At 40.3% G+C, this 13,095-nt stretch overlaps 1 protein-coding gene across 1 annotated transcript in view; it reads right to left on the bottom strand.

The window, feature by feature from the left end:
* AHR (aryl hydrocarbon receptor) overlaps positions 1-13,095 on the bottom strand; it is a 128,280-nt gene that overhangs the window by 37,978 nt on the left and 77,207 nt on the right. Inside the window, exon 3 of the mRNA XM_018576325.1 lies at positions 11,461-11,567. Within this exon, the coding sequence (XP_018431827.1) occupies positions 11,461-11,567 (107 nt within the window). The remainder of the gene's footprint in view (positions 1-11,460; positions 11,568-13,095) is intronic.

Raw genomic sequence — 13,095 nt, 5'->3', positions numbered from 1 at the left:
CCGCTTGTTACGCCACTGTTAGCTGCTAAACTTCAGTTACAAAGCAAAAGCAGAAAAAAACACTCCCTGCAACCGTTGCCTTGTATTAAAAGTGACAATTCAAGTTAGACTGGCTCTAAAACACAAAAGATAGTGTTCATCTTCCTGGTTTCACACTATGTATGGTACATTTTAAAGAATGGCACTAAGTGAAATTTTCCCTAATTTCAATTAAATTATAGTCCCATTAAACATTTAGAAAATCTACAACACTGAATAACAGAAACTACAGATACTATGATAACAACATCAGCAGCCTTAAAGGAGAACTATGAGGCGAGTGCTTTTCACTCACCTCATAGTTCTAGCCGACCTGTGACATTGAGACTGTCACAGGTCGGCTCAGTAGATCGGGAGGTGAGCGAACACATACTGGCGTTCGCTCACCTCTCGATCCTGTCACAGCTCTCTGCCGTGACAGGGGAGGGGCTGGATTCCTCCCTCCCCGATCCGCCAGTGCAGACTGGTGGAACGGACGGGGGAGGGTACAGCTGGCTCTGCCTCTAGATAGGCAGAGCCAGCTGTCAGTCACGCAGCTGGGCGGATCCGCTTCAGCTGCGGCGTCTCAGTATATTGCGAGCTACTGAGCCTAGGGTGATGAGAGGACGCTAGTTTGTGTCCTCCCGTTACCCTGAAGAGAACTATGGGGAAAATATGCTTTTCTTTAAATTTTGCATTCAAGCCTGGAAAGCATTGCAACGGTGATCATTCGATCAGGGCTGCAAAGCTCAGGCTTCTGCACATTCTCTCCCAAGCAGAGATCCATCTTGAGGTACGGAGTTTCAGTTAGGAGAGATGGGGATGGACGGCTGGACTTCGAACTGGATTAAATCATCTCATATAGCGTCCAGCTGTCCTCTATCTGGTTAGATGCGGTAGAGCTGTCCTTATTCCCGTCCAGCCATCCTTCCTCATCTCTCCTAACTGATACTCTGTACATCACTACGGAGCTCTGCCAGTATGAGAATGTGCACAAGCCTGAGCTCTGCAGCCCTGATCGAGTGATCACCGTTGCAATGCTTTCCAGGTTTGAATGCAAAATTTAAAGAAAAGCATATTTTGTTGTAATATTATTAATTATGCATTTCTTTAATTTTTGCAAAAGGTGAACTTATGCTTTCATAGAGGTTGTCCGATGGTTCTATTAGTAATAAAAACACACTTCTGAATAAAAAAATTTCACCAAACATGAATACTGACTGGAGGGTGTAAGATGCCAGACAAGATTACATAAAGCTTTACATGGTGTGCTAGACCATCTCTGAGTAATCACAAGAAAACTACAAAACATTTCTGAGAATGATGTAATCTGGAGCGTTGTACAGCTTTAAGGTATCGTTTTTCTCTCTATACCAGACCAGATTGTCACAAAAAACTGTATCAGTGACATTCAAAGTGTGTATGGCTATATTAAACTGAGCAAAATGACATCAGATGCCACTTAGCTGAGAAACCATCATTTCTGGTTTTAATACTGGAAATAATGGCACACCGTGCCCTCAGATAACGCCATAATTTGCCAAAAACAATAGCATCTTGTACACTAAGGTGATGATTTATAAATTACCCGTCCCTACATACGCTGGAAATAGGACATTCCTATGCTCCTCAGCTCCATCTAGTGGTGAGAATACTGTGCGAATGGCCAGCACCTAAAACTTGCTGTCCCTGAGGAAGTAATATATGTATTTTGTACAGTGGGCAAAAAACTGCTTTATGTGGGACTTTTAACCTGTAGGTATGTCTGACAATCACTCAATTTCGGCAAAAAGCTCCTGGTAGTTTCTGTCCTGCAGCTTGACTTTAAAGACAGATATCTCTCATCTGCTTTTCTTTTTAAATTGATAAGAAGTCTGTTTATGGTTGCCACATCTGCAAGAGCAAAAGAAGAAATCCAATCTTGCCGACTCCAAGGGAAACTAGTCTTTATATAAAATACATTCTAATGTCCACATTTAAAGTTTTAAAGTAGAACGTGTGTGTGTGTTGCATATATATATATATAATATGTGTGCATTTATTTTTTTACTGCAAACACTCTGAAATTGCAAGTTACAAATTGTTCATGCATGAACACTTGTAAATCTGTGTTACCTTTTGCATTATCCAAATGTAATTCTATCTTGCCTAGTCTATTCATCAGCGCGAGTGTCCAAAGACTATCATTATCATCAGCACAAGGCCTATGACCTATGGGTTATGCAACCAAGAGGTCATAGAGAGTCCCAGGTCCTGCACTGTGCCTGAACAGCAGCTGGGAGACCTTCGGAATAAGCCGCAAGACACATCATTTTGCAAGTGTGCATGCATGTACTATATTCCACTTGCAATTTCATCGTTTTAGCATTAAGCATTATATCGTCTGATGGGTAGCGTTAATACCTTGTGTACAGTCTAGTCCACGATTTTGGTGAAAATGTAAAGAACAAAGTTTAATTTGCTGAATAAACACAGGACAGGGCAAAAGTCTGATTTGGATAGGGCTGTCTCTCAGCAAACAAGTAGACAAAACGGCTCCTTTTGTGATAAGTCACGGAAAGTGCGTTTATCTGTGCATACAATCAACATGGCCTATGCCTTGTTGATAACAAACAAAACATGTAAAAATTGGCAGTACATCTACTTGCTCAGATTAACTTCCAGTAAGGAGCATTAGCGAAAAGCCAAAAAGAACTTGGACAGCTTTGTGATCCAGTTTTGTTTTAAACAATACAACCTTAAAAAAAAAAAAAAAAAGTCCAGTGTGTTTCTAAAAGCAGAAGGCGTGATCATTCAGTGTTTGAACATATTTTCACTATGAACTGAGTAAATATAAAATGCGATGAGCTGAGTATACATAAAATGTGTGAAATGCAGCTTGAACACTTGGGCTGCTAGACCAGGATACGGGTTGAAAGTAAGCAATAACAGGGCCGCTTTCATGTGAATCCTGCACACTATATTGACCTTAAAGGGGCAGTAAATATAATTCCTGGAGTGGTTTATGAAATAGGGAAAATTAAAATTTCCAGATGTGTATGTAAATAGCTCGAGCACATTTTCCAATGCACAATTAGATGTTCTGTAAGCATTGCCATTGTAAGAGCCTCCGGTAAAGCTATATTAGGGCTTGTAGAAACAGGTTCAGTTTTTCACCTTTGTATTGCGTCAACTAGCCATGTAATCTGCACTGCCCGGGCAATGTAGACGCATAGGACCACAGTATCATATATAGCCAGACACTGCAGTCTAAGAATAAAGGAAAGCAAATACTTATTTGAGTACTTGAGTGTTTTAAAGAAGGACTCCAGGATTAATCTTTTTAATTAACCCTTGCAGTGGGGCTACACCTACACTGCAAGGGTTAAGTGCTCATTTGTGTCCAGGTGCTAAATTAACAAAGTTATACTCACCTGAAGCTCCAAGCTGGCTAGCTGTCACAGAGCTCCCTCCAACCCGTCTCCACCTCTCTGCAGCATTGGAATCTTCCTCAAAATCCTCACGTCTATACATTGTGAAGGGAATTTTTCAAAACTGGAGCAGCTGTGCATGGCAGCTGTGGTATTGTGTGGCAATCCCATGGTAGAACTGGGGGTCGTAGAGGGGCTGAGCAGTTCCAGGAAACAAATTCTTTTTAGAGTTGCACCGAAATAGAAATTTAAAAACCGAAACGAAACTGAAATAGAAAAAATTGTCAGGCCGAAACCGAAAATGTTTTCATTTTAATTTTTTTTAATATTTTATTTTAATTTTTTTATAAACTTTTTAACATTTTTTTATATTTATTTGTATTTATTCCTTTTTTATGACATATTTTTTACATTACTTTTAGGGGCTTCGGGGAAATATTGGGGGTCTAAACAGACCCCTGATATTTCCCTTGTATCTCTTTTTCTGTATCCCCTGTTATAAATGAACAGGAATCCTCTATGAGTGTTCCTGTTCATTGATAACTTGAGAATATAGTATGTAAAGTATGTATGTATAGTATGTAATATAGTATGTTTACTATAACTACAATCATGAATGAACAGGAGTGGATATAGATCACTTCCAGTCATTCATAATTGAGGATATAGTCCACATACCATGTCCTCAATTATCTACAAACTGATCGCTGAGTGTATGTAGCCTGCTCTCCTCTCTGACACGCTGTCACAGGAGGCTGAGTGAGCGGTGCAAGAGGAGAGCTCGGCCTCCTGTGACAGCACTGGCTGTCTCCGCCCCCACACCACTCAGCCGCACTGTGATAGGCAGCCGAGCGGTGTGGGAGGAGAGACCCTCCCACAGTGCTTGCCCGGCTGTTACTTTCTCTCCTCCCCGCTGGGACACAGAGCAGCGCCCAGCGGGGAGGAAAGAAATCACGGATGCGCCGATGTATCGGCAGGAAAATGGCACTTTTGGCATTTAGCCAAAAGTGCCATTTTCGGTCGATATGTTTCGGTGACCGATATATCGGTGCAGCCCTAATTCTTTTGCAAGGTAAGAACTGGCTTTGCAGTTCTCTCCAGGTTTTCTGTATTTGGCATGTGATCCTGGAACTGGGAGATTTCAAAGAGAATTGGGCCATGGTTTAGTAGGGGCCAGCACCGAATGATTGCTCACCTGTGTACAGCCCTTATAAAAAGTATAATGCTCTGGGCTCCAGCTGGGAAGAGGAACAGAGCTGTTCAGGAGTCAGGAGGACTCCACCCAGAAGCCAGAGTGGAGCCAGGAGGCTGTGTGTGTGCTGGAGGCACCTGGAAATCAGCCAAGCAGGCTTAGTGAGCCTGTGACACACAAGGGGTGTGAAAGCTATGGCATATGTGCGACAACCTGGAGTCGGTGAGATTAGGTGATCTGTACTGTTTGCTGGAATACAAGCGGACCTTCTAATATTGTTGAAGCTCTATTTTATGTTACCGAAGAAATAAAAGGCTGTCCTTTTTATGTTAACAGCTTCAAGACTGTTCTTTAAGCGCTCACCATATGTGCTAAGTTCCTCAAACATCACACTACCAATCAGCTTCTCTCTCTCATTTTCAAATCTTGATTGAACAAACTGAAGAGAGACACTGATTGGTTGCCATGCACAGCTGCTCAAGATTTTGTCTGCTCCAGTTTTGATAAATTTCCCCTTGTGTATAGACTAGATGATTTACGGGACCTTAGACTACTGCAAAGAAAGACCCGGCTCGGAGCATCGGGTAAGTAATTTATTTATTTTTTAACCCACACACAAATGAGCACTTAACCCTTGAAGTAGCCCCACTGCAAGGGTTAATACAAAAGGTTCCTGGAGTTCTTCCTTAAGTTATTTTGTCCTGGTTTTAAGAATAATACAGTAGCATTAGGGATGCATGTCCTAATGGTTATGTCCACCCAGCACAGACTGTCAGGTTTGGGTGAAAGCTAGCAGAATACAACTGCAGTTGGCCACCTTATACCTCATGGGCACTGACAGGGAAAATCTCCTAGATCTGCCTCAAGCCATTCACTGGGCGTTTCCATACAGGGGAACCTTTAAATGTAACATTCAAAAGCAGCTTTAAAGCCCATTTCCATCTTTGTAAGTGATTAGCATTTATTGTGGTAATGTAGAGGTGCAGTGATGACGCATATGTGTGCACATATTCATGACTCGCATTGCTGGGTTTCTTGATTTTTTTATGGACATTTTAGTAGGGTTGAGTCCTAAAAATTGAAACCTTTTCTCCATAGGAAACTCAGCCTGACACTGGGGTTGGATTGTTAAGCGCTGACCCCTTTCCTATGAGTCATTGTAACAAGATGACAGCACACCAGCTCCACCTTTCCAGGTCACAATACATTGTCTGGGGAGGTTGCCACTATGAATACTAATAAATAGGGGGAGAGTGCCCGGAGAGGGTGTTAATTTACACAAACTGCTTTCAAAGCACAGAGGAAGCCATTTCAAAAAGGAACTAAAGGGAGATAAAGAGGACAAAAAAAGTCAATATACAACAACTGCAGATGCCTGCTTCATGTACACTCAGTATACATTGCTGATTATATATCTATTATATATATATATAGAGATATATAATTATTTTTATTTAAATACCTCTGCAAAGGTTGAATTGGGTTTTTAAAGCATAGACTACCTGCTAATGAAGTGATAGTGATTTTAGTGTTTAGTAACTGGCATAGTTGATGTTACACATTTTTTTATTCACAAATTACATAATTAAATTGCCACTTACACACTACAGTATAATAAATAATGAGAATATTCTAGAAAAAAAAGAAACATTGAGCTGTGGTCTTAGGCTAGTTAGACTACAGACATTAAGTTTGAATTTATAAATCTGAGAGCCATCTTCGAACTAGTGTCTATAGTTAAAGCTACAATTTTTCTGCATAAAGTTGCCATCTACTCCACCATCATGAATTTTAAAATATACCCTAAAACCACACAAACTGGCTGGATAACCTATAATGGTTCATAAAGCAGAATCAATGATAGTTTAGTGGAAATGCTTGCTGAACAATAGTACTTTATACAGATCGTTTGAAAACAGATAATTTTATTTTTGGCTTTTTAATGACATCTATGCGAAAGAGGCACCAGCTTCCTCAAATGTATGAGAAAGGTTATATAGGAGGTGTGCACTTCTCTAAACACACTGCTGTGTAGCAGATGGCAGGAGGACAGTATACTTAACTTTATTAGTACTTTAACTTTGCCAAAAGAGGAATTGTTTTTCCAGTCATAGCCCTGTATTAGGCATGGACTTCGAGAATGGAACTGTAACACTGACATTTTAGCAACTATTCACTATTTAATTTTCAGGTCAATGATTTTGCCATGCGCCACTTGGGATGTGTACATGCAAGGTCAAGCACTGAAAAGCACCATTTTCAATGCAATGAATGGAATCCATTTTATGACTTTGAAAATGCATGTCTGATATCGTTTTATAGTTTAGAATTGGACTAATTTTTGGAAATGCCAATTAACCCATGAAAAAATAAATTTACTCCTTATGTACATTCATGAAAGTCTTTTAAGGTATGAAGTATTCATCAACACGTGGAAAAGACATAATTACGGCAAGGAACAAAAAACGTCCTATATTCAGGGAATAGAAGAGTTTTCTTGAAGTATTCATAGACATTAGATGACTATCCTTTCTAATGATTCCAGATGTGCTGATGACCAGGATCTTGGTCTTCTGGACACTTATGTCCTCATATGGCACACCCAACTGATCAAACAGTCAGCTTGTATTTTACCACATGACAGAATGTCTATGACCAGTTTGACAAAAGCCTGCAGTAAGAGAAAAATGCAAGATGCCATTGCTGAACTCTCCTTATGAAAATGCTAGCTGTCTGGCTGTCATGCTGAGCTGTCATTAAAGATGAACTATTACAAAAGTTTATTTCTTCAGGTATCCCCCAGGGGACCAAGTACACAGAGCACTGTGACCAATGGATGCATTGTCCAATGAATTGGAATTTTTGTTTCGGTCAGTGCTAGCTGTAGGGCACCTCAAGTTGGGCTTTCCAATGGGGAAGTTACACAGCCAGTATTAGCCTCCACTCCTTATTGTCATTGAGATGAATCCTGAATGTTGACACCCCCACCTGCTGACCTGGAGAAAGTCTTCAGTACTAACTGCTGGCTTAGTTTATAAAAACACAAGCCACAATACAAGCTGGCAGCTAGTACTCTAAGGCAACTGAGCCCAGACCTACCCACCTGCTACTGTGGAGAGAGGTAGTAGCTGCTGGCTTGCGTTGTGAAGTATACTGTATAAAAGCACAAGCCAGCTCACAGTGGTGTCTCTCCCGCAGAAAGAGCTCTTCCTCCCTGGGCACTAACACTTTTCACCATAATAGAATGTAGGAGGGCTCAACAAAGGGCAAGCAGAGGATGTGCTCTGCTGCAGATCACTACTGTTAGGCAACTGAGCCCAGAGCAGGCAGCCTGCTATTGCGGGGAGAGGGTCTGGAGTACTAGCTGCCGGCTTGTGTTTTCATGAATGACTGGACTGATCTGCAGCCACCATCATTCACAACACAAGCCTGCTGCTCGTACTTTATTCTCTCTCTCCACAATAGCAGATGGGAGGCTCTGGGCTCAGTAGCCTTTCCTCCAGTACAAGGCAGAGCAGAGGAGGCACAGGGCTGTAGATGTTATGCCCCTCTCTTCTGTGTATGCTGTCATCACCCCACTTAGCTCACTCTGTGCTATCCATCATCACCCCCTCTCCTCGTTGTGCCTGTCAGTCTCACCTAATTAATTATGTGTCTCCTTGCAAGCAGTGTGGCCGGACAGCAGTGGGGAAGGGGGGCAAGCTGGCCATCCCATCAGCTCAGCAGAGAAAGCTATGGATCAGAACAGGACCAAGTGCCCAGTGCACTAGGTCCTCCGGGGCATTCACACAGGTTGAAAAATTAAGATACTTGTCTTTAACTTAGCTGGCATGACCTTTCTTGTATTTGCTATACAGTAAATGAGAGAAATTCCAGAACCAATGGTGACACTTGGTGGTGCTAAAGAGTAAATATAATGGGAACTGCAAGTGACAACATTCTATAAACGCAGGGAAAATTCTGGATCCTAGTGACAGCAATGGTGGCTTTGTATCCTCAATGATACTCAAGAAGAAGGAAAGATCCTATAACTGATAACTCATCACCTATAGCATGAATTTATGAGACAGTATGAAGTCTAGAACTTGACAAAAGGGCAACAACATGCACACCTTAGAAAACAAGATTATTAATTGCTCAGACAAAGATCATTCAAAAGGATCTGTTTAAGGATGATAGGGAACTGAAACCTACACAACATTACAGGTGGCAGATGTAGAAAATCATTCAAAATGTACCTTTATTTCCTCTGTACACATTATAAACAGACGCAAACATTTCACTTAATCTAGCAGAGAAATTGATCCTGGAAGCTGGTACAAAACGCTTTCTCCTGCTTTTAAATGTACCTTTGTTTACATGTGTTTAGAGTATCTAACCTGCCCCTGGATAAAGATTGCTGTTTCCTCTAAATGCAAGTAACCTAAATGCACATAAATTCAGAAAAACACACACTGAGGGGACCTTATCAAAACTGGATCAGACAAAATCTGGAGCAACTGTGCATAGCAACCAATCAGCTTCTGTTTTTCATTTTCAAATTTTAACAAAGAAGCTGATTGGTTGCTATGGGTAACTGCTACAGACTCTGTCTGCTCTGGTTTTGATCAATCCCCCCAGTGTGAATAATACCATTTAAAATAATTGTATGCATTTATATGCATTTAGAAATATCCTATAAATGCATATAAATAGATGTGTGTCATACACACAATGCTAAAATAACCCCTAAACCTTAACATCCTACCCGATTACCCTAACTACATTAAAATCCATAACCTATACTCCAACTCTAAGATGAAGCATTCAAATTGTTGGAACTTCTGAAATACATTCAAAGAAACGCATGAGAGGTCTAATGAAATTATTTACATACTGAAGGAGCAGACCAAGGTTTGATAAGTTAGTAGAAGAGCTTGCAATTACAACTTTATATAGTACAATACAGATACTGTAATAGAAAATTGACTTTGTGGACTAGAAAAGGGAAAATGTTAAACATCCCCTCTGAGCAAGCAGAAATGGCAGAAGATGGAAAAGTCTGATGTGCCACTTTCAGACAATATGACTTGAGTCATCAAAGCTATGCAAGAAGTACCACTGTTTTTCATCTACTCTAAACTGTTGGATGGGATTATCCTTTTAAATTTATTTTCCTGTTCCCAGCAATTAAAATGTTCTAAGTAATTTGCTTTGAAGCCATTGGAAATTCTAAATTTAATGCATAAAGCTTTTTTTTTTGCAACTATAAAACTACAGAATAAACAAACAAAACTGTGTAGCACAATAGATTAGCTCCAAGTTCAACTTTATTTAATTATACAAATTACCATAAATATGTTTAACTATTGACAAACTAAGTCCCCATTCACACGAAGCCCCACGTGCAGGAATGAAGCTCATGCATCTTTTGAAGCTTCAAGCTTTGTGAGTTTTTTAATCCTGTGTTTGTGGCCCATCCTGCTAGGTGCATTTGGGATACCATTAACAATAAATGGCATCACAAATGCACCACACATTTTTCTCTGTACACTGTTGTGAATGGGGACTTAAAAGTCCCCATTCAGCATTTATTGTGGTAATGAAGAGGTGCAGTGATGATGTATACACATGCACATTTTCATGACTCATATTGCAGGCTTTCCTCGCTTTTTTTAATGAACCTTTTATTAGGCCTGAAGCCTAAAGGTGCCCATACACCTTACGACCATCGCAAGACTTTTGTCTTGCGATGGTCGTATGCTTCTTGAAAGCCCGTACGATCTGCCCACCTTGGACGGGCAGATCGTACTTGCGATCATCGAAAGCCAGCCCCGCTGAGGGGCGGGCTTCCGATGATGGCAATGCAGAATGGGCAGTGTGCGTGTGCGCACACCAGCCCGTTCCGCAGCTATCGGGCGAGCAGGCTAGAAACCCCGCCGAGAATCCATGTTGGCTCGACAAAAGACGTGCGACCGTACAGTAGAAACGGTTGCACGTCTTAGTTCACACTGCTCGATTCTCGTACGATCGCGGGATTTCGTACGAGAATCGAGCAGTGTATGGGCACCTTAAGAGTTCAAAATTTTCTCCACAGGAAACATAGTCTGACACCAGGGTCAGATGATAATCAGGCCATTCCCATGACAATATGAAGGGGAAACCTAACAAAAAAGTAAGTTTGTGTATTCATTCATATACATCAGCTGCATATGCCTGCTTCATGTACATTCAGAGTACATTGCTGGCATATGTTTAAAAAAAAAATACCTCTGCAAAGGTGTAAATGAGCTTTCAGGTCAGGCAAGTGAAAAGGTAATTAGCAAAAGCAGCTTTGAGACCCTTTTTTTTTTGGTACAAAAAATGTCAAGGTAATCCAAGTGTTGAACAGTATGCATCACTATAACGGGGTCTGATTACACCTGTTGTAAGAAAAATCCTCTGCAACTGGACCTTTTAGAATTTCCAATGTCAATACTGTATTTATAATGGTCTGTACTTGTATATGTTTAGAAACACTCACAACTGACTTGGAGAGGAATACAAAGGCATTTCGTGAATGGCCGACAGGAAACAAGGGAGCGGGTATATGACTGGAGCCCTTCAAATCGCAGCCAAGCTCTTCATCGCCGCAGCACCAGGAGTATAGTGCTGTGTGTAAGATCCAGGATCACAGCAACCATGATTTTTGCAGTGACCACAAGCTGGCTGGACTCAGGATAGTGTAATTTGTAGTAACTTATTTGTGATGTTTACAAAAAAGAACAAATTTCCCTGGAGTTCAGTGTTTAACAAAAATTAATGTCACACCAAACACTCTGATCACCCAAAAAGTCTATTGTAGATTTTAAATAAACATACTTGTAACAAAAGTTCTCCTTCTAATAAATGTAGATCTTCTCCGGATTTAATTGTTCTTCGACTTTCACTGATTCCATTGCCATCTATCTTAGAACCTTGTAGTGCAACTGTGGAATAAATAAAAACAGATTATCAATATGCTCAATAGGATTACTGCAACAATAAGAACATGAATTTTTACATGAACCGGAAGATATTAAACTAAACTAGGAATCTGTTCATTCCAATCACACCAGTTTTCCAGCTCAAAAACAATCTGCACAAACTCTACACAGGACAGCCCACTGGATACACTGCATGTATACTTTAAGGGCAACAGACATGACAAACCATAGTAAAAAATGAAAATCTTAAAGGGTTTCTATCAAAACTGATATTTCAGTTATGGGTGTAGTCTGAGTCACTTGCTCATAATCCCCAATGCTTCTCCCCTCTATCTTCTCAAAGTTGGGTGTTATCAAATGTTCACTTGCATCCTGTTACAGTAATTATAACAAAAAATATATTAAAATCTAACAGAAGTAGTGGGGGCCCATGCAAACATCTAGCGAAACCCAGAGATTTAAGTACACAGAACTTGCCACTGGAGCCCCTGACAGACATGGGAAACCACCATGTGGTTACGTTTCCGGCATCTAAAAGATAACACAAGTATAACTTTTCTGTGGATTCCTTCTTTAATAATACTAAGGGGCAATTACAAAACACAGATATCTAAATCAGCTCCCCGCTGGATACCACTGTGTTTACTCCATACTGCGCCACCATTTTACGAGCCATTCATAAAATACAGACCGCAATATGGAGTCTGTGGGGCCCTATGGAGTGTTCTCTGCATAATGCTGCAGAGAACACACTGCCATAGGAGAAGAGACCAGTCACATGACAGGCAGATCACCCAACTAGGCTCTTCGCTTCCCGATCAATTTTTTTCTCCCCATTCATTTAAAAAGAATAGGTCTTCACTTGTATCGGAGTAATCTGCTCCAGTTACTTTGCCTTTAAAATGAAAGCTGGAGAGACGGGATCTCTATTATGATTTAAATGTATTCTGGGTACATTGGAAAAAAAATCCAGAATAAATGGTCATAAATTTATAAAATTGCAGCTCTACAAACCACAATTCCATTTAATGTCCAATATGGTTTCACCCGGGTGATTTCTTCCCATTCACAAAATACAGTATTATACAGCATGCACTGCATCAATGTACTAGACTCCTAGGCCATGAATGCATGCAGAATATGTCCATCTATTGATTTAAAGGTTCTGAAATGGCAAGCACACACCGAGACATTAACCTTACTGAGTATAGGACATATCATGCACATGTCATTTAAAAAAACAGTGAAAAGCTTTTTAGGGTTTTTTTTTTTAAGGGAAAGTGAAAATGGTATAAAAAGCAGCGTAAAAAAAAGGTGTAAAGTGAAATTCACTGTAAAATTCAGCCTTAAAAAGTGTGAAGATTGACTCCCCTGTGTAAAGTGAAACAAATTCTGATTTCACAGTTTGGTCAAAGAATACAAGTTCTATTGAAAATAAAATATATATGCATGGATTGAGAAGACATAATTCTAAAATATGAACATCTGTAACAACTTACGTAGCAAAACTTTCACAGAAATTAACTATATA

The sequence above is a fragment of the Nanorana parkeri genome, unplaced genomic scaffold, assembly GCF_000935625.1.
Source record: "Nanorana parkeri isolate BGI_ZX_2015 unplaced genomic scaffold, ASM93562v1 scaffold64, whole genome shotgun sequence".
NCBI classification, from domain to species: Eukaryota; Metazoa; Chordata; class Amphibia; order Anura; family Dicroglossidae; genus Nanorana; species Nanorana parkeri.
Note: the sequence above shows the minus strand (reverse complement) of the source record. Positions and strands in the feature narration are given on the sequence as shown.